The sequence below is a fragment of the Pteronotus mesoamericanus genome, unplaced genomic scaffold, assembly GCF_021234165.1.
Source record: "Pteronotus mesoamericanus isolate MK-2021 breed Mesoamerican mustached bat unplaced genomic scaffold, CSHL_Meso_final contig_73, whole genome shotgun sequence".
In the NCBI taxonomy this organism is placed as follows: Eukaryota; Metazoa; Chordata; class Mammalia; order Chiroptera; family Mormoopidae; genus Pteronotus; species Pteronotus mesoamericanus.
This window is the reverse complement of record NW_026555245.1, coordinates 17,549,137-17,571,333: the sequence shown is the minus strand read 5'-3', so window position 1 is coordinate 17,571,333 and position 22,197 is coordinate 17,549,137. Positions and strand designations below refer to the sequence as shown.

At 42.3% G+C, this 22,197-nt stretch overlaps 1 protein-coding gene across 4 annotated transcripts in view; it reads right to left on the bottom strand.

Annotated features, from left to right (window-relative positions):
• Positions 1–22,197, bottom strand: part of KANK1 (KN motif and ankyrin repeat domains 1) — a 189,513-nt gene that overhangs the window by 10,488 nt on the left and 156,828 nt on the right. For 3 of the 4 annotated variants that reach the window (XM_054583057.1, XM_054583058.1, XM_054583059.1), the window contains 5 exons: positions 14,685–17,354; positions 3,688–3,885; positions 2,938–3,046; positions 1,527–1,766; positions 60–147 (listed from right to left, as the gene is read on the bottom strand). In XM_054583057.1, the coding sequence (XP_054439032.1) occupies positions 60–147; positions 1,527–1,766; positions 2,938–3,046; positions 3,688–3,885; positions 14,685–17,354 (3,305 nt within the window). Of the gene's footprint in view, positions 1–59; positions 148–1,526; positions 1,767–2,937; positions 3,047–3,687; positions 3,886–14,684; positions 17,355–19,705; positions 19,775–22,197 lie in introns of those variants that run through there. The other variant, XM_054583060.1, reaches the window with a different exon arrangement.

Here is a 22,197-nt window from a genome sequence, read left to right as displayed (position 1 = left end):
CAATGGCGTCCCCTTGGGCACTTCTGCAGACAGGGGACAGCACTGTAGGTCAGACTCACCATATCCTTGCTGGTCAAAGCTTTGGGGTCATTTATGTTATTTTTCAGTACGTGGCATGCAGACAACATCTTTTCACTTAACTCATACCTGCAAGGGGGGAAGAAACAAAAGAAAGCAGCTCATGATTGGCCGCAAAAGGAAAGGCATTTTTTCCTCAAACTCCAGAACGCAATGAAAGACAAGAGGCCCCAGGCCAAGCCGAGGGCAGTCCAGGTGTCCCGAGGCAGCCAAGGGCTGATGCTATCACACAGAGCTAACCCTTCCTTTGCAGGAGGGTAGCTTTTGGCTTCACTAGTTTGACCTTTATGACATTATGATGGAGTAACATTTGGAGATTTTTTCATTCCTTTTGTTCTAAGTTCTTAAACGTATTTTTTATTCTTAAGTGGTTGAAGAGGTCAGAATTACCACATTCCCGCTCTGCTGCTCAGGAGCCACATATTTGAACTCACATTTGGTGGCTCAGGAAGTGTTTGTTGAACCCACATGAAAATATAAACTTAAAAATCAGATGACATATGATATAGAAATTATACTCAATAAAGCTGTTAAAAAAAGATGACAAGACATTGAGCCATTTGAAAATACTTGGACATATAAACTAAAAATACTTACCTTGTGTTAATGCAGTTAAACTTTCATTTAACCAATTAAAGAGTTAAGTGTTCCGAAATGTTGTATTTATTTCTCACATAGTGAAAAGCCATACTGAAATTTCCATCTGTCCGTTCTTTCCTGTTTTATAAGCACTGATTCTATATTTACTAATAGTCTTTAAAGTTTACTACATTTTTTGGTACCCGTTTCAGCCAACCAGTTTTTATTTGATATTTCAGCTGCTGTTTATGAAATTCCCAAATCCTTTCTTGTAGTGTTCCCAATTGCTCAATGAGCAACAAAAAAGAGGCGTGTGATGGATTACATCATCTTTATGGCCAATGTGATCTTTGGCTGAGGCCAAAAAACTGTCCCTCTCACACCCAATGGCCCTGTAATACCAGTACTGACAAACTGTACCAAGATAAATGACTAATGGTAAAATCTAAAACCTCAAAAGAAATGTGCTGATCACCAAAAATTCTAACATGCTTTTAAATACAAGGTGAGTTGTTCAAATAATGGAAACTTCAGTGGTGCTTAATAGGTCTGCGGATGGTGGCCCAACGCCTACAATTAGATAACATAAATAGTTAAAGGAAATAAAGGTGACCAAATATATCAAGGTTTTCTCTTTGCTACTGCAAGAGATGTAAGAGTTATCAACTTCTTCTGCACTTGTACTTATTAGTATCACGACAAGATGTATGTGTATCTGAGGAACAGATAAAGTTTAGCTTTCCTTTGGAGACTGGAAAGACCAAACAAATGCATACAACTGCAAAATCAGGATCCTAACTGGCCAATTCTACTGCCAAAGTACATTAAACGTAGAAGGGGTTAGGGGAGGGGAGGGGAATGTACCACACCTCTCTCTGATTTCCACCTTCTCAGGTTCACATTCTTGAACCTGCATTTCATCTTCCACCCTGGCAGACTTGCAACCTTCCATATTAACTGCATGGTGCCCTTCCGCCATTCCCCGACTGTCTTCGTCCTCCTCTTCCTCCTCTTCTTCAGGAGGATACTCAATGACATCACACTCGTCATCTGACTCGGAAGAAGAGCTTTCATCTGAGCTGGAATCATCACTTGAAGTTGTTTCATACCTAGGTGGCAATTGGGAGTTCAGGAGATGCAAGGTATGCCCATAAAGACCCAGCGACAGAAATTTCTATGAAGAGAAAGCTGCGGACTGACTGCAGAAATTTCACCAGTATTTTTAGACTGTGCACTGAGATGTTCAAAGTAAGGTCTATTTAAAAGCCTGGTGGTTTTGAATGGGTTCTGATTTGAGAGGGAACGTGGGGTGCCAACTGGGATCATATACCACTTGCAGAAAAAAAATACTACATATAGAGAGAGCACCTCTAGTTTAGTATAAATCAAAGGAAATTTATCTTAGTAAAACCAGGTCCACAGTTGTTCATTTCTTTCTGTTCCTTCTCCCCCCTCTTTTATTTTTCCTTTTTGCTCCATTAATCTCCCAGTGTCAAGGTAAACAGATTACACAATAACCAACAGTTTCTCTAGTGTACGTCCTCCAAAACCTCCTGGGCTGCATCACCCAATAAAATTTCAGACTGGGAAAACAGCTACCATGAAGTTAAATCTTTGTGATGCACTTTACTATAAATATTATCTCAAATAACTTTGCACTATTGCTTTCTTCTCGAGACTAAGTACCGATTAATAGATTAATTGGCTTTGATTTAATTACCAGAGGACGAGCAGGCTTAGCTATTTACCTGTGGCAATTAGAAGAGAAGGAATAAATAGCTAATAAACATTCTACTTGGAAAGCGAAGAACTGATGGCAGGGCCAGGCTGCTCTTCGGGAAAAGGCCCTACAATTTTGTTTGTAAACATGGAGAGCCAAGCAACACAACCCGTTCTGAAGGAGTGAGTGACTATCACTGGCCATGGAGTGACGCTCTCAGTCTCTTTCTGTTTGTTTCTGAGTTCTCACACAGGTAAGTACAAGGTGTCCAATAGTGCAGGAAACCTGCTGCTTTAGATGAAGACTATTTTTTTCAGATCAGAGATGAGATGTAAATGGCTCATCTTCTTCAGTATCCTTTCAAGAGTGACATATCCTTAAAGATAGCAAGAAGAGGAGAGGAGAGAAGCCCAAATGCACCTTTCTGAGGAGGGAATCTTCCATCACCAAGATGTGGCAGCATCCCAGGCTAGGCATCTTTAAATATAACTTGAGTAGGCAGAAGGCAAAGGAGACAGACAGACCATGTGTAAACGCTAGCACCACCATCTTGTCCTTACCCTCCATTAATGCCAACAAACTGAAGATTCTTTTTCGCTCCATTTGAATCTTTGTTACCGTCTTTCTTCTTCATGATGGACTTCAGCGTACTTTCACTATTTGTACATACTGTGGTAAAGTAAATCAAGGTGATCAAAATTAATATAACTCATATCCATACAAGTGAACAGGTAATCTTTCTTCATGTACATTTATTATTTTCCCTAATTCATGTAAATATACATCTTGATATGCATATATAAGAAACCTCTACAAAATCATTGGAAACTTGTGTGCATGCAAAGAAAATAATTCCAAGTTCCATTAATAACATTCTTTATGGAAAAGACAAACCATTAGTACTTTCGAACATAGCAAAAGTAGTGACAACTAGCATTTGTATCAGATTTTACTGTATATAAAGGGATGTCTTATCTCATTTAATCTTAAAAGACCACTTAGGCATTAAAATAAGGATTATTGTTGTTTTTCTTCCATTGAAATAACCTGGAAACAATTTATGCCTTCTGGACTGTGAAAGAATGAAATGCTGTTTAAAATATTTCGTAATTCAGAAAAATCAGGTGAGTGTTCTTCAGAGTATCACAGCTCTTTCTTTAGTAACCGTACAACTATTCTAGGCCTGCCTTCCCAACAACCGCATAGCGCTCTTCTCGGTCAGTGTATAAGGGCACTGACGTGAGACTGGAATGTTGGCAGTGCTGGCCCTGGAATCCTGACACTGAGAAGGACTGTGGGGGAGCAGTTACCGTAGAGGCCAGCAGCTATCTGGTCATCTGTCAGGTTCACCGGAGACAGCGTGCTTTCCTGAGAGGGGAAGGAATCCTGGCTGCCGATGGGCTCCGCTTCTGTGAACCCCACCTCTCGCCCTTGTCGGGATGTCTGAGCATTTAATGGTCCTCCGGACTGTAGGCCTCTGTACTTACAGGCATATTCCAAATTATTTCCTGTCAAAAAGGAGAAAGGTGTAGAAGTGTGTGATGCTGGAACCAAACAAAATGGGCTAAATGGTAAAAAAAAAGAAAAAAAAGAAAAAAAAAGAAAAAAAAGAATTCTTGCAACTCATCATTTTCTCAAGTGCTTTCCCCCACTATTTCTTTCTGCACAAACGGAACTGCTCTCCAAGCCACCCAAACTCAAACCCCCAAAGGCCTTCTTGACTTTCAATCTTTTCCTTTATCGCCATATCCGGATCTGCCAAAGCCTGTCATTCTCTCTGTTCTGGCTGCTACACCTAGCCTTACTCTGCGCCAGCAGCGTAGCATCCTGACTGTCCCGCTTCCTCCCACTCTCCCCTCCCTGTGCACTGCTGCAGAGAGCTGCCGCTCGGCTCCAATCCCGCCCTTACTCCAGCTACGACAAAGCCTAAAGAGCTCCCACCACTCAGGAAACAGTCCACACTGCTTAGCCAGATATTCCAGATCGTTGCATCCTGGCACCAGCTTACCCCTCCAAGTTTATTTCCCTCTACACCTGTGGTCCTTTTTGGGATGGGGCCTGCATCCCAATAGATGGAACTACTGCCGATATGCTCTTCTCTACCTGGCCGTGCTCCTTCTTCCCCACCTCCATGTGGCCAAACCCTCCAGTCACTTCCTCTTCTGAGCCTTCCCTCACCTCCCTAACCGAAACTTACTTGCCTTTCTCTGAAATCTCACAGCCCATCTTTCCTACCTTCTGACCAGATCAACAAAACCAGGTACTGATGAATTGTCTAACTGTGTTAGAACTCCCTTCTAGTCTGTAAATATTTTAAGGGCATTAAACAGTTTTAATCAACTTTGTTTCTCTCATCACGTCTATTAGATTGCTTTTGCATGTTAGGTACTTTATATCTGAAGCTGAACAACTGGATGAAATATTATGCAATTAATGTATATAGATATATCACAGAATTTTCAATATGGCTGACGTGGAAAAATGTTTATAATATATGGTTCAATGAGAAAAGCAGATATTAAAATTCTCTGTATAGTATAATCCTATATGTTAAAACATATCAATATATTTACACACCAAAGTAGAAAAGTTATCTGAAAGCTATGGGGATTTTAACTTTTCCCTGTATTTGCCATTTTTTTTTCCTACAGTGAATATTGATTCACTGTGTTCAAAATCACTTTTATAAAATGAATTAAAAATTCTTTTACTTAGCAATTTGATTTCTAGAAACTTTATCCTGAGGATATACAAAAAATATAGAAAAATGTTCATTATTTCCATGGGTAAAACAATAAAAAGAGGCGGGTATCAGAGAGTACCAGTAAGAAACTAGTGAAATAAGCTCTGGTACATTTATATAAAGGAACCCCAGGCAGCCATTCAAAATGTTGATGTGCGTAGACATTTATTAACAAAGAATGATGAGCATAACTTGTGAATTTTAAAAATAGGTTATAAAATAATATAGAGAAAATAAACCTATTTTGGTAAATAATTACATTTATATGTATTCATATGAGAAAAAGTCTGGGAGGATGTGCAACAAACCTGTTTAACACTGCTTTTGTAAGGCTAAAGAATTACAGGTTTTTGTAGTTTTTTCTTCTTTGTATCTCTATATTTTCTAAATTATGTATTATATACATAAGTCACTAACACAGACACAAAACTAAATGTTACCCATAATAATGTCATATGATGAGAATTAAATCACAACATTCTTTTAAAGAAAATCTTTGAAATTCCTTAAATACTTAGAAGAAATTTAAGTACTGACTGCATTTCAAGGCAATCAGAAGAAAAAGAACTGTGATAGCCTATAAAACTGTTCTCTTCAAACTATATTGTTCACAGACTCTTCCAGGGTGTGTGTTAAAATGCAGGTTCCCAGGCACTTGCCAGGAAATCATTCTGCAGATCTGGGCATTTCTGACACCCTCCACTGACCCACTCACAAGAGACTTTGATGCATATGTTCCACTTTGGAAACTACTAGTTTAAAACAATGATACTGTGATTTTAAAAAGGCGGTACAGGGAAGAAGAATATTCAATATGAGGGATTAGAAATCATCTAAATTTTAATTCTTGTCTTTTCAAGCTAAGAATTCTTAAGGCCAGGGAGGTTTAGTGACTTGCCGGAGGCCACAGAGCAACACTCGACTCAGATTTTGTAACTCTGTGAACAGCACTGTGCCCATGAGCCACCAGCACAGCGCTCCCTCCTCTGCCTCTGAAGGCACGGGAGCATCCCGGTGATTCCTTCACAGATGCACCTCCCTCTGCAACACACACACTATACTGACTGCAGCTCTCCAAAGAGCATTTATTGCCCCATGACCTGATGTGTCTGTCCCCCAATGGCAAATATAAGCCTTCTAAAATGCCCTTGACTTATGTTAAGCAAAATAAACAAAAGAGTGTTTATCTTCATTCCTCCTCTAAGTACATTCATCATTATTTTGAAATTACTACAGTAACCGCTAAAAAGTCTCAGTAGTTAATCCTCAGGGCCAGTACAGCCTAGAGAAACACCTTCACTAAGCATGTTTGCATTCAAAAACAATGATTTTTAAAGTGCAAGTACATTAATAGCTTTTATTATTGAAATCTTAAACATATACAAAAGTAGACAATAGTATAAGAAATCCCTGTGTTCATTCAGTGCTGGAGCAGCAGCTGGAAAGGCACCAGGGACACGCAGGGGGAAACTGAATTGTCTGACTTGGGCGTGGGGAGGGTTGGAAGGACAGCTTTTTCCCAGACAGAACTGCACCATATCTGAGCCTCCATTAACCTGGCTAACACTGTTAACCTCGTCCTGGTGGTTCCTGAGACCCTGTCCCACTCAACTTGTAGGCCTACCCAGCCAATTCCAGCGGCTTTTCCATGCAAATGGCCTATGGTTTATGTGTCGCAGACTTTCCTAAAATCTCTCAAAGCTTCTCAAATGCCAAACAAATAGCACCTGGCCTCCAAGTCTAATTTATATACAATAAAATGAAAAGATTTTAAGTGCAGAGTTGCTGAGTTTTGGCAAATACCTGTGTGACCACCTCCCTAATTAAGATACAGAACATTTCCAACAATCCAATAAATCCATGTTCCCCGCCAGCAGATCCTTCCAGATCATCTGCCCAACCAGAGGCAACCACTTCTCTTCACCACCATAGCTCGCTTTTGTAAACTAGGGCTTTGTAAAGCTTCTCCAATCAAGGTCCAACCCCTAAGGCAGGCATCTGAGGGTCCTTCTTGATGATTGTGGATAGATTCTTCTTGCCTGTGGGATTTTTTTTCCTGCTCAGCCACTACCGTCCACTCATTAAGTGGTCTGGTGATATAATCACTCCCACTTTGGTGCCCTTCATTATTAGATTGTTCTACAGGCCTAGCATTTCAGCTGCCTTTGCCAGTTAAATTCCACCCACACTAATCAAGACCTTGGCGCCAATTCTCTGTCCTCTATAGATTTTTCCTTATGACACGATTCCACTGAGATCTCTTTCATTCCCTTCATTGTCCTGACCCAAGTATTATACCCTACGCTCTTCTACGTGAGTCCCCTCCCTGAGGATGTAAGCTCCTTGAGTCCCTTCATGCCATGTTCTTCCCTAGTGTCCTCTTCACGGCTCAGACCAACACTAGACAATGGAAAGCCCTTAATAAGTGCCTACGTAATTACACTAGAAGTCACAGGGATCCTGTTTAGGCTAACCAGCAAGGCAAAGAACAACATAAAATGTTAAACTATTCTCATTCACTAAAATCAGATGGCATTTGTCACCTTTATTGCCAGAAAATGTTTTTCAGACAGTACTGAAACTCTGGCTGGTCTTAAATGGCCCATAAACCATGGTGTGAACTCGGTAAGACCCACCGTAGTTACAGGGCACACGTGAGATGACACATGCGCTAGCACAGACTGATGCATTGACTGTTATGTCTCTGTGAGGCACAGGGAAAGTACAGCCAAGAAAGCCAGAAATAAAGCAGGCACGCAAATTCATTGGTCTCGACCTCGGCCACTCTTTAAAATCACCTGAGTTGGAGGTGGAGCTTTTAAAAACACAGATGTAACGAACTATCTGCAAGTGGGACCAAATATTAGTTACTGTGGGTTTTTTTGTTTTTTTTTTAGTATCTCCCCAAATGATTCTAATGAGCTCCCAGGACTGAGAACCACTGAATTAAAGTAACCGGTATAAAAATAAAAGGTGATTGCTGGTTTCAGTCCATCAACATGGATCACGTGAATTTTTAGAAATTACTGATAATTTAGTTACCAGGCCCATGACAAACAGTAAATACTGCTCAAATGATACAGGTGAAACAACAGGAATACCATGAACTGCCTTCAGAATCCTGGCAGGCTGGCCTCCGTGCTCAAGACTCCCACCAGGTGGCACTGGTTTTCCCAAACGCCACTGGAGAGTCAGCAACTGGAGCGGGCAACTGTGTGGTCTTGTCAAGAACTCAAAATTGCCATAAATGCTACTCATGCAGGAGACTCATTTTGTGTCTTGATCAGATTAGTGATGACCGAAGGACAGCAACAGAGATCTCAGTGTTCTGGAGAATAAGAACATCTTCGAAGCCTTCATTCTAATTCTCAACTATACTTAGTGATTAATATATGGATAATGATAATAGCTAAGGTAAACTATAATGAAAAAAAAGTAACTTGAAAACATTTTAAAATTCCTTTAAACATATTAAAAGCAAATGATTTGATAAGAATATAATTCAATGAAAAATAGAACTAGGGGAGTTTTAAAGAGATCACCTTCTACAGTTTCCTGAGATGTATATTCATCTACAATGGGTATTAGTTGTTGGAATACAGCAATGTGTTCCTAAGTTTGTTAAAAAGCTATTAAAATAGATTTTGAAAGTTGCTACATTCACACATTCCAACTCTTCTGGCATGCTAACTCATATTTTTATTTATAATGTCAAGTGCTTTCTGAAAACCCAATTAGGAGCAGTGTGGTCAGCTAATTAACCATGTTATTGAGCCAGTTTTGAGCTAGACACTATGATATCATTTTTAAAGAATACCTCGCTTACTTGTCAAGAAGAGGTAGGACTGACATTTCTGAATCATTATGGAGCCATTCAATGATTTAGGTATGTTCCCAAAGTATAGGAATTCAAAGGGATCTGAAATAATGATACTAGTTTTTCTATGAAGAAAAGGGCTTGAGCACAAATTCACTCTTTTTGGAGATTTATGCAGGATTACTTTTTTTTAGGGTACTTAACATGACTGATGGAGAAAGGACAATCCTTTCCTACTCCTAGTATCACTTCCCAAGCACTGCCTGAATGCCAGTACATGTGGTCACTAACACGTAAACAGTCAACTTAAATGGTCAGAGCTGTAGTTTAATAATTTCTGGGGCCATTTTAGTATTTTCCTGGGAAAATGCCAAACAGCTGTTATTAATATACCTAAAAGTGGGTAGTTAGAAATTAAAATGCTAGAGTAGATTGAGAATCAGACTCTGCCCCACCATAACCCCACCCACATGTAATTACATACCATCCTAAGACAACCCAGAAAACCCACACTGACATGCTGCATTAACTGAAGTTGGGTTAAGCAGATGTTCTGTGTTCTTTAGATACAGCTAAAATCCTTCTCTGCTCCCTAAGCTCATCTTTTCCCTTCACCTCAAAGGAATTGATTTCAGCTGAACTCTTTGGAGCACTTTCTGTTTGCAGATTATTTGGTGGCTAACCTGCACCACAATAGGTTATCGTTCATATTTCTGCCATATGTCTTGGCTTCCCAAGTTCAAGGTACACCTTTCTATCTTTGCTGCAGTACCACACTTTGCATAGCTGTCACCTGACTTGAATGGCCAAGGGTACAGGGCAGACTTGGAACAGCTTTACTGAGATACGAATGAACGACTTATGCTTAAACGGAGAATAAAGAGCTGCAGCCGTCACCCACACTCAACAACTCCCTTTGCCATTTATGAATGGGCTTAGGCGTACAGGAACTCAAAGCCACTTCAGTTCTCAAAAACTACCAATTTCTACACTTTAGCCAGAAGGGAACTGCATATTTTAGAGCATAAGTGTCAAAGTAAACCTGCATCTTTCCCCCAGGCTGCATGGGCATTTCACTAATACCCACTGAAAATGATAAGGCCTCAGTTTAAAAAGAGGAAGATTATTACCTAAGTGTCAACTAAAGGGCTCACAAAGGCGGTGAACAGATTTTAAACTTGGTAAAAGATTTTCCTCAGGGCCGAAGTTCTTTTTCCCAAGGGCTGAAACAGATCTGTAATTTCGAGCCTTCTGAGTGGTCAGCTATCCCTTTTGGGACTCTGATGAAAATTATGCACTTTCTTCATAGTAATTCCAAACACAAAAGCAGTCACAAAGCTATGGGCCCCAGGTTAAGAAGCCTCACTCTAAGGCTGGCTACTTCAACAATATTTCCCTGAAACAGGGCTTGGGATGTGACCATTGGGTGGCTGAGGATGGTGGCAGTGGATGGCAGCAGAAAATTTATCCATTTGGGAAAAGTTCCCCACCGGATTCTGATGGGCGGCGTGGTGAAAAGCTACTTTTACAAAACAATTCTGCTGAAAGAACCTCAAGCAAGAAAAATCTAAGCCACCCTTCTCCTGACACAGGAGGGCATGGCAGCTGAAATTCTCCCTCTCTAAAGTGATACGCCAAGTTCCAGTGCAGCCAGAACTGAAGGCAGCGCAGCGCTCCCAACCTCCAGCAGCAGGCCTGCCCCCCGCCGCCCCCCAAAGCACCAGGCCCGTAGGCACTACAAGGTTCCAGAAATGTTTTGTCTGGCTTATCTGGATGCTCGAGGCATTTATTAAAAGAAAATTACACTAAAAAATAGCTACCAGGACAAGCAAATGGTAATTACTTGAACTAGGAGAAAACTAACTGGAAATGGTCTTTTGCAATGATGCGTTTCCCCGCTTTTGCTTTGGCTCACATCTCTGTCTACAAAATTGCTTTCACAATTATAGGAATGACCTCAAGTCAGAAACTTTTTACCAATCCCAAGATAACTAACAGTGCAAATATGGAAGCTGATTTAAAATGTAGTTCCTTTGTTTGAGTATGACAGATGAATATTCTATAAATCATGTGGCAGCAGTTAAGTTCCACCGTTATATAGTTTTGTTTGTATTTCCTCAGAGACAGTTATATATATTAAGAGCATTTGTAATGGCAAGTCATTTGTCTAGAATTTTCTCTCTTCTTTCCTCTTCCAGAGGGAAAGGGGGAAAAAAATAACCCACTTTTCAAACCAAAACAATCCAATTATTTGCAGGAAGCAGAAACATTTTTTCTTAAGGTTGTTTGTGAGAACAGAAACCTATTTCCTCTTAACTTAATTCCAAAATTACATATATATATGTAACTTCAACTACCAGGAATGTTTTTAAAAAAGTAGAGTGCATCTTTGGACACCACCAAATTCCAGCTACATTAAACCATGACATTGTCTCCAACTCCTGGAAAACTGTTTGTAACCTTGTATGTGAAAAATACATAGAACAAGTATGGTTCAACTTTTGTTTAAAAATGTTATGTCTCTAAAATACAGACCCGCTCACACACACGCTTGTACACACCGAGCACACATGAGGTTACCCAACGAGGGCGCAATGAAGAGGCTGTCACTGTTTCATGTTCTTCTGGACGCTAGTTTGCTATAAGCACATACTTATTGTAATTTCAAGAAAGTGAATAGTAGTTTAGGCATAATGATGCATACCAAAAAGCGGTATCTTCAAAACTTCAACCACTGGCAAAGTTAAGAGAATTTTCTGAAGTGGACGCTAATATACTTAATTTTGGCTTCATTTTGAGCTTTCACGCAGATCCTGAATGAGCCTAAGGTGAAAATCTATTTTACTCACTTTGTGTTTTCCCATTTTTATCTATCTATCTATCTATATTTTTTTATCTTGATAAAATTATTTGTTGGGGTGCATAATAATTGGGGGAAGGAGGTGATGACGGCCAGCCAGAATTATGAAGAGAAAATTTTGGATGGAGAACAAAAGATCATTTGTACACTTTCTGTTTGACAACTAGTTCTATATCCACATTTCCATTTCTGGAGGTACTAAAAATAGTAACAGCAATGACAGCCAGCATTTATTGAGCATTTCTACTCTGTGCTGCATACAGTTCCAGATGCTTTACTCTTATTAAGTCACTAAATCTTCATTTCAGCCCTGTGAGGGAACAAAGACAACCTGTCCTAATGGCAGAGAAAGAATTTGAACCCAGAATGTCTGGCTTCAGGGTCCATACTGAACTTCTTTCAACGAAAGTACCAGGTTGACATGTGATCATTTCTATGATCTTCTTGGTAGACATCAAACTCAAATTCCCCATCGTTTTATTTGGAGGAGAAAGTTGAAATGAGTACCTTTCTATACTCTAGGATGCCTTTTGGTACAGAAATGCATGAAATACTGAGTGTGAGCAACACTCTCTATTATATGGTGTTCACAGTAAACTGCAGTGCATTTTGACACACCTTTAATCTTCACAGCTTGCAGGTACTGAGAATCTCTCTCGATCATAGATCAAGCTGCTTTCATCTTCAGTTCCTATAACAAACACTCGACAACAAAAATTTAATACCCTAACTGAATTCCTTCTTCACTGGAACTTTAAAAGCAAAATGTTTAAAATATAAATGTGATGGGAATTACAGAGATACTTTAAAGGTGTTCTTGTGCACTCTTGAGAGGGGGCTGCCACTATGACCAAGCAAATGCTATTAAAGATATTTATACTTTTTTTTCATGAATGCTGTAGCTTTTTGTGCATTTTAGCTGATTAATTAGGTGTTCATGTGCCAGGTCAGATCTAAACAGAGATGTGTGGAATGTCAGGGTGACTGGAAACAGACCAAAAACCACTTCAACACTGCCAGACAAAACTTTCTCCCTGCTCTTGCTGTTCAGGGTGTCACCGAGATTGCTCCAATGGTTCAGCTGCATATTTTTGGCAAGAATGTGAAATAGAAACCCCAGTTTGGGGAGGAGAGAGGAAGGCTGGTAGGAAAATGCTTTTATAAAGGATGATCTACTGGACCATCTGTGTCTGGAGGTATTTAAGGGTTTTATTTTGACTTCAACATCTGACATCATGATTTTTAAAAAGAAGCAAAAACAGACATATTATTAGTTATTTAAGACTCTGCTTCAGTCTACAAATCAATTTAATCCTACTTACACTAAAATGACTCCCCTGAACATTTATTAGACTCCTTTGATTCTAAAAGGCAAAAAAGGCCACATGTCAGCTGTCATGGTCACGTCCATTTTTTTCCCTACAATAAACTATCTGTTGTTCCACAGCACAGTTACTAAAAGCTCGTACTAATTCAGTACTGAAAGTGGCAACCTAGGAAGATACAAAAGATATATTTTGATCCATTCCAACCACTACCCTTTACCCTATAAAGGGAAACAGAAAGACTAAAATTTTTGTTAATGGCTTATTTCCATTTAAGTTTGTAATACTGCAAATTTTCACATTACAATGAAGTTTAATGCATATTATACAAATCACTGGAAGCATTAACATTTGTTGTGCATGTAGCCTTGGGTCACAGTGGAGAGTATGTCTGTAGTAGCCTCCCTATAGGTTAGCATCTTAACAAAGGAAAACACAGGCAACATGCTTACTAGTATGACCACCGATGACAAAAAAGGCTACCCTGTGCTCCCCACATGCCAGCGACCAACGCACTGCCAGCCTTATAGGACAGGTGCCCTTCTAGTGTGTGTTTTACAATGACATGCAGAAAAGTGGGACTTTGCTTCCCAGGTCACGCTGGTTCGTGAGACCTGGAGAGCCCAGAAGGAAACCCAGTCCTAGGATGACACTATGCCCTCCTAGAGAGCACGCAGCCGATACTAGAGGAAGTCATGTTAGTGACGCTTGCAGGGAAATATTTTTTTTGTCATACATTCTCCCCGGGTAATTTCTCTATTAACTTCAGTTAAAAAAAGTCGGGGGGTGAGCAGGAATCCCAATGAATAAGGGCAAGGGTGAGGAAGACAAAAAGGTAAGCACCTATCAAAATGAACAGGGGGAAAGGGCTCCCTCCCCTCAGAGTTCTGGCTCAGGGCCCCTTATCAGGGAGGCCTTCCAGACCGGTGTATCTCAAACAGCCTCCGCTCTGACTATCACCGCTCACTATTACCATAACTGGAGTTCTGTTCTTCATAGTGCCTATCACCACCTGACACAGTTTAGGTCTGTTGTTTACTGCCTGTGCCCCCAACTGGAGTGTACACACAGGGACCTATACCTATGCTTGAAATGGCAGGAATTCAATCATTATGTGCCAAATTCATAAATGAACTAAAGGAGTCTCCCGCCCCTCATCAAAGTTTTGATTGAAAATATTTTACACCAGTATTTTTTATCGATAATGTACGGGTAATTGTGATTACAAATGCGAAGGACTTTTTTCAAACCTGACTAATAAATAACTGGAAGACATCGCATCAAACCAGCAGTCCCGGAGACAGCCCCCACGCTCCCCAGAATTAGTTTGCTTTTCTTCTTCTAGCCTTAGTCCTCAGCCAGAGGCCAAAGAAGCTACTGGACAATGAGAAACAGCAAATTTGATCACAGTTTTCAATCTTGGTTTTCATTCTACCAATTACCATTCTAAAGCTTTCTCCATGGTTCCAAAAAATGGTTCCAGCATTTAAAAAACCTGCATCTCCTAGAAATACACTGTCCTTACCCTTCCTCATCTCCAGGTCCCTCAGAGTGCCACCTACCTGCAACTTTGCCTGGACTCATTTTGGGGAAGTCGGGGTTCCTCAGCTCTTCGGTGCTTGCAGACTTCATGACAGAACTGAGTGAAGAGAGGGTGCTGATGAGCTGGGAGTTGAGAGAGCCAATCTGTGAGTGAGGTTCCCCAAAAGCTTCTGCCAGTTCACTATAGTTCTCAGCCAGCAGCGTCTGCTGTTCCGCCAGCAGCTTCTGGACGCGCTCAATGTAGTGATCCAGGCCCGTCATCGTTCCAGACGGAGCCTGCGGCTGGGGGCCCTCCGTGAACTCTCCCACAGGCTCATCCCCAACACCTACGCTCCTCCTGCTTGCCGTCAGCCCCACAGCCAACTGGGGAGGCCCACAAGCGATGGTTCTCATTTTGAGGCCAACCAGATAGTTGTCATTAATATTTATCTGCCCCACACCTGACTCTTTGGTCTTTACAGCTGATGGCTTGTCAAACCCAGAAGTGCCAGAAAGCACTGTTCCAACTCCGACGGACCGTGTCTTGGTGGAAGAATTAATGTCCTTGACAAGGCCTTCTCCTATAGCCACCGTCCGCGTTTCCACAGTCCTGGTGCTGGTCTGCTTGTCCAAAGTGCTGAGGGAAGTGTTGGTGCAGGATTCCGTAAGGGTGGCCGTCTCGGTGTTGGTGAACTGGTTCACTTGTTCCAAAGCTGTGCTGGTGTGCTGGCTTGTGGTCTGAGGCACTGCCATGACAGCGGCTTCCGCCTGGCCAACAGCGTCGGTGCTCACACTCCGGGAGATGCACTCCTTTGCAGAGCAGACAATCACATCGACAGAACAATCTCCACACCCAATGGAGCGCACTTCTTTGAGATTCAGGTTGGTCTTGAGGAGTGTCAAGTCATTCACAGACTCTTCCGTGTTGCTGCCTGTTTCACAGACACTGATTTCCACACCCACGCTCTCATCGCACATCTCCACAGACCTTCCCGTACATTGGTCACGCATGTCCACCCTTTCTTTAACAATCCACCAATTCATGGGCAGCTCTGGCCCCACGAGTTTATTCTCTGAACTGGGCTGGCAGGAGATGCCTAGGCTGCTTGTTTGCACAGAGGTCCCAACACATGAGTCACCTACATCCACGTGACTGCCCACCATCTGGTCTCTCATCTGCACCACTGCCTCCACCATCTTGCTGAAAACAAGCGGCTGGGCCATCATGGCTTTGTCAGCTTTTTTCCTCGATCCAGCAGCCTGCAGCTCTTGCTTGAGTTTAGTCATCTCTCGGTCATGGGTAGTTTCTTTAAGTTGTACTTCCAGGCGATAGATCTTTTCCTTTAAGGCTTCTATGGTCTGCTGTTGCAGCTCAATTTCTTTGTCAGCTTCAGTGGTCACCCCAAGCATGGCCTCTGTCACACTGACCCCAGAATTCCTCGTCTCAGTGACTGTCCCTACAGCAGCATCCTTGAAGGACCTGGAGCCTCTGTGGTACATGACAATGTCATTCATGTTCTCGTTGGCACCCACAGCCACAGACCGGCACTCTCGAGGCCGACACTCCCCATTCTCCCTGAGCTCCAAGGAGGCCTCCGAGCTGCTGTCCTGGATCTTCTGCTCCAGGGCCTGCATGTCTGCTGTGAGCTGCCGGAACTCTTTTATCCTCTGTGTGCTCTGCTCTACGCTCTCTATGTCTTCTCCTTCGCCAATGTATAATTCCCCGCCACCTCTCCGGGCCCTGGAGAGGTCTTCTAGCTGGGACGTGTTCCCAGCACTGTAGGACCGCTTCCTCACACCACAGGCATCATTCTGCAATGCCGTTCTTTGGTTTTTCAGCTGTGAGGCCAGCTGTCTTTTCTCTTCTTGCAAGACCGCAATCTTTACCTGGAGCACAGGGATTGTTCGTACCTGTTCCTCCAGCTCCTTCAGGCGTTTCAGGGCGATGGCCATCTGCTCCCGGATGTGCTGCAGGTGCATGGGGCTCACGTTGGTCACAGGAGTGGAGATCCCTGAGCTCAAGGGACTGTGGCGGATAGAGCTCCCCATGGAAGAAGTGGCAGCAGCTGGGGCATAGCTACTGTAATCCCCATTGCCCTGGTATCCATTCTGAAGCTGGTAGATGGCAGGATTGTGGTTTCCAGAACCCATAAAGGAGGAGAGAGAGCCTGTGGAGCCCAGGCCTCCAAAACTGGCCAGCCTGGGCCTTCGGAAGTCACCTGATGTCGCCTGCATGGTGATTCTCTCCTGTTCCAGCCTTCTCCGGGTCTCCATCAGTGTCTTGGTGACATGAAGGTTGTGCTTTGGGAGTTGTGGTGAGGGTGGTGGCAGCTGTCGACTTTCTGGGTTGGTAAGAAAAGTGGGTGAGAGCTCCAGAGGGGCAGGTAGCCTTGGGATTGGAGTTGATGTAACTTGGCTTCTGGCTACGAGGAAGCTGGGGCACTGCTTGTTGTCATCACTATTGGAAGATGACAAAGATTCAGTGGAAGTCCATATACCTTGCTGGCCTGGTGTGGCAGTGCTTTCTGGGCATGGCACGGATGGCTTCCGCCTCTTCTGGATGTTCAGTTTCTTGATGGTGTTTCCTTTCTGTATGTCATCCACGTATTTGAGGAAATCTAAGTCTAGTTGATAACCATAGGGAGTCTCCACAAAATAAGGATCTCTCTGTTCCTTGTCATGGTCTCCGTTTAGAACATCATTTGCTTTTCCTGAGGGAGAGAGAGCAGATTATATTTTAATGCCATGTAATAATGGCAACAGCTAAGGATGTAGTTGCAATGTGGCAAACTGGTATGATCTGAGTTGACAGACCTATGTTCTAAACCTGGATTTACAACTTAACAGCTGGGTGAATGAGTTAATAAACCTCCTGAAACTGCAGTTTCCCTGAGTAAAATATGAAAATACAAGCATTTCACGAATGAAGTTGTTAAAAGAATGTAATGCGTTAATAATTTTAAAGAGCCAAGCACATAGCAAGTCCTTGCTAATACATTGTTTATACTTATTTATTTTTTTAAACCCTCACATGAGGATATGTTTATTGATTTTCGAGGGGGAGGGAAGACTTCGATGCGAGAGAGAAACATTGACTGGTTGCCTCCTGTATGTGCCATAACCAGGGATCGAACCTACAATATAGCTGGGTGTCCTGACTGGGAATCGAACCGCCACCTTTTGGTGTACAGGACAATGCTGAAACCAACTGAGCCACCTGGCCAGGGCTAAATACTTTTTTTTAAAGACTGCATTAAAAGATTTAAAAGCATTTCCTTCCCTCCTTTCCTTCCTGCCTTCCTCACCTGAGTACGTTTTCCCATTGCTTTTTGAAGAGAGAGGAAGAGAAAAGCATTGATGTGGAGAGAAACACTGATTGCTGCACCCATACGCACCCAGACTGGAAACTGTTATGCACCTGGACCAGGAATTGAATCCATAACCTAGGTGGGAATCGAACCCACAACCCTTCTGTTACCAGGTGATGCTCCAACCATACAGCTGAGCCACAACCTCAAGGTCTCAAAAGCGTTTCAAGTAGGTAATTTCTTTTGTTGTCCATAGTCCCTTGATAGCAATCATTAAGACTCTTACTTTATAAACTTACTCTGAGGCACAAAAAGTAAAACAAAACAAAACAAAAAACCTTAGACTAACGGACCAAGCCAGTGCAGGAAGCCTGGGACGGGAGTTCGGCCACCTAGTGCAGCTCATGCAGCCTTTCTAAATGGTGCCCAAGGAGTCACAGTGCCTGATCGCCTCCACAAGGTCACAACTGGCTTTGACTTTTCCCTTGCTAAGAACGCTGTGACACAGGGCCAGGGACGCTGAGTGATTAACTCCAGCAGCAGGGGTGCAAGAGCAGAGGGCAAATTTCAACTCTATTTTGTGTCTTCCGGTTTAAAAACAAAACCAAACCCTGTGTCAACTAAAGGAAAAGTTTTCTCCACTTTGACCTCTTTTGGACAAAACATTTGCTATCCCAAGAATACCTTGTTTTGTAGCTGTGCTGTATGCAAACAGATGCAAAGGAAAATGGAAATAGGGGCAAACCTCTATCCAAACACTGGATCATGCGGTATTTGGTAAATGCTACTTCTGTCTAAATCAAACATTTAGAAAAGGAAACACAAGAACCTTTCAAGGCACAGACCCTGCTGCTGGCCTGAGCTATGCATTTCAAACTGAAAAGCAAGACCATTTTTGTTTGTTTAAATTGTAGGATAAAGCAATGTGTTCTTCTAGAATCACAATGAGAAGCTCTGCATTTTGAGAGCCATGGAAAGGACCCAAAAAGCAATGAGTGAAAACACAGGCCATGGGTAAAAAACCCCACCTGACTGCTGTCAAAGCCCAAATATTTTCAGCAGTTTGGGTTGCCAGCCTGCTCTTCCCAGCCCCCCACACTGCCGCACATTTATACCTGATAAGGTGAGTGTTCTTTGTAAACCTTTTGCCTCCATTAGCCCTCTTTCCTCTGATATGTTAGGAAAAAAGTACAAAAAGAAGATCGCCAAGGAGGGAAGTAAAAAGGTGTGTATCTTTCGTGTCCTGATTGAAAACATTATTAGGTTGTTGCAGCTTCCGGAATTCAAGCACTTTTCAATTCTACAACATGCGGGAAAGGCTTCTCTTTCAAAGAGGTGCACACAGCACCCATCGTTTTCTAACCAAAGGAAGGGCGAGCTGATGAAGAGCGCCTGTGCCTGGAAATCTGTGCTAATGCTAGCAGACCGCGTCTTCCCGTCTCTCCCTTTTTTTAAACACCACATGGACAACACAGTCACTCCAAATATGCGGCCGGACCTGTTTCTAGCGCTGTCTGAAATTCCACAAGCAAAGAGAAACTGCAGGCTCGGGTGTCAGACAGCGGCAGACAAATCTCACAGACACCACCAGCCGGGATTCTAAATAAGGCAGCTCCGGACCCTGCGGGGCCGTGGCTCTCGGCGCTCCCGCAGGCCACGGGGACTTCAGCCCCCGGGATGGGGCCCCGCGTGCCGGCCGGATTTCGCGGCCCGCCCACTCGACCGCCCCCCCGGCTCGCTCTCCGCCCACCTACCAGGCGTCTGCTGCGCTCCCCCGCTGGTCGGCCCCGCGGCACCGCACGCCCGGCTCTGCTGCTCGGACGCTCGGGCTCTTCACCCCATAAGGGAAGGAGATTCAACATTCGTATAAACTTAGCCGGGCCACACGCACATACCATAGGCCGAGCGCTCACCAATGAAGTCTCCCTCCGCCTTCGGTGACACCACCCCCAGCACACTCAGCTGTTCGGCATTCCCTGCTTTCTTAAAGAAAACAGGAAACTGGGATCTTTTGAAAATGTGTGCGCTTCGTTCCAGCGCTGCCGCAAGTAAAAATTAAGCCAGCAATTTAACCATGTCCACAGAGAGGCCCTCTGTCTGCCAGCCCAGTCACTTCTTCATGAAAGAGTTTGTGTTCTTGTGTGGAAACTAAGCAGCCTTAGCCCTCAGTCACCTGAGCAAGGGAGGCACAATCGGTCCCACTGTTCTCTGCAGGTTCTCCAAGTCCTCAGCAGCACCCAGAGGTTCCAGAGCACTGAGGGACCCTTCTCAGCACTTGGCTCGTAACCAGTGATAAGCATCCTTTATCATGTTATCCTTTAACATGAATCTCAACTCAGCTTTTGTTGGCAAAAGCTTCTTCAAAAAAATTTTTTTAAACATCTCTTTCCAGTTACAAAAGTAGTACATATTTGTAAGGAAAAAAAGAAAAAGAAAAAAAAAAAGGCCACGCACGATTAAGCAAGGGGAAGTCACTCATCTCACCCCCTAGTGGCAACTGTTAACATTTCGTTGTAACTCCTAGCTTTTTCTGTTTCTAAACGTTTTTACTTTTCCTAGTTAAGCATTTTCAATATGAAAGGTTAATTTTTAACTGTTTTCCTCCAAAAAAAATTTTTGGAGGGAAATTTAATGCACTGCTTTAACATCAAGATTTAGAACACAATAAAAAACACCACATTTTCCAGTAAACTTTAACAGTCACATATAAGTTATTTCTGCAGCTTACAAAAGGCATGGTCATGGCGAATTCCCCTCACACGGACTAGACTCCTAAATCTGGGAGTTGGTAGAGGTCAGAATTTTACCATGTTATGCTTGATGATTGGCTCATACTGCTTGAATCGGACTATTCTAAGGCTTTGTACTTCAAATTTCATGCTCCAGCAACAAAAAAAGCAAGCTGTGTTCTCAAGGTGTCGTTTTTACAAACAACTGTCCACAGTATGGACTAGTCTATGATTAAAGATATCCAGTGTCATTACTTTTATATCTGTTTATCGTGTACCTTTACATACATCAACACAAATATGGCACTAACAGGGCCCTGACTGACCTCCCAACTTGTCATGTACATAGTCTTATCTCCCTATGCAAGACTAACTATCTTAAGAGAAACAAATTTAACATTTAAAATGCCCTTCATTGTTTCCCCTTTCCAACCATACACATCAATTAAGAAGATGCTGGGAACAAAGTATATGTTTAAAAATATTTCCTGAAGGAATAACGGAATATACAGTATAACATAGTGAGCTTTAAAAAAATATCTAAATGCTTTGCAGACAGAGTTGCTTGTTCTATATTAGTGTTAAGGACAATTCTTGCATGATGTTGTTTCAGTTGTTATCTTTAGGTTGTGGAATCATGGGTGTGTTTAATGTTCATACTTGTATTTTATAAATTTTTATAACACATAGGTATTTGTCTTTTAAAAATATGATTACAAGAAGTCACTATTTGGAAAGCAAGACAGATAGACTGAAGGATACTCCAAGAAAGTTCATTTGGAGGTGGATGAATGAGGCGGCCATGGCAGACACAGTTAAATGTTCCGCCATATGTGTTATCCCATTCTCCACACTAACAGAACTCCTACATTTAGCTGGGCGAATATACAGGCTATATTTACCCAGCCTTCTTTACTGTTAGTATGGCCATAAGCAGAAATGTCATGGAGCAACCACCAGAAACCTCCCTTAAAAGGCACAGGAATACCTCTATGACCTCCTTTCTTCTTTGATCCTTCCTCCATCCTGCTACCTGGAATGCAGATGTGATGACTGGAGCTCTAGCTGCTCTTTTGGACCATGAGTTCATACACAGGGAGAGAGGAACAATGTGCTAGATGGAACCCAGGTCTCTAAGATCTTTGTGGATCAAAGCTGCTACACTACTTCCGGAAAGCTTACCTCTATACTTGTGTGTGAAAGAATAACTTCTATTTTGTATAGCTATTGTATGTTTTGGGTCTCTGTTACTTGGAGCCAAACTGAATTCCATGTCTCCATCCCCCCCATCAAAAAAAAAAAAAAAAAAAAATTAAGACCAGATCTTGAAAAGAAGAAAAATACTAAATAATAAACTGGGCAGATGGTACAATAACAATTTTTTTTTTAATTACAAAGTTTGATGAATTCAACAATTACAGAAGTGTAACAAAAACAACAGTGTAAAAAATGTCTAAGTGGGTAGTAAGGACACTTAACTTACTAAAAGCCTTTTTTTGGACTAACAGAGCTATGCC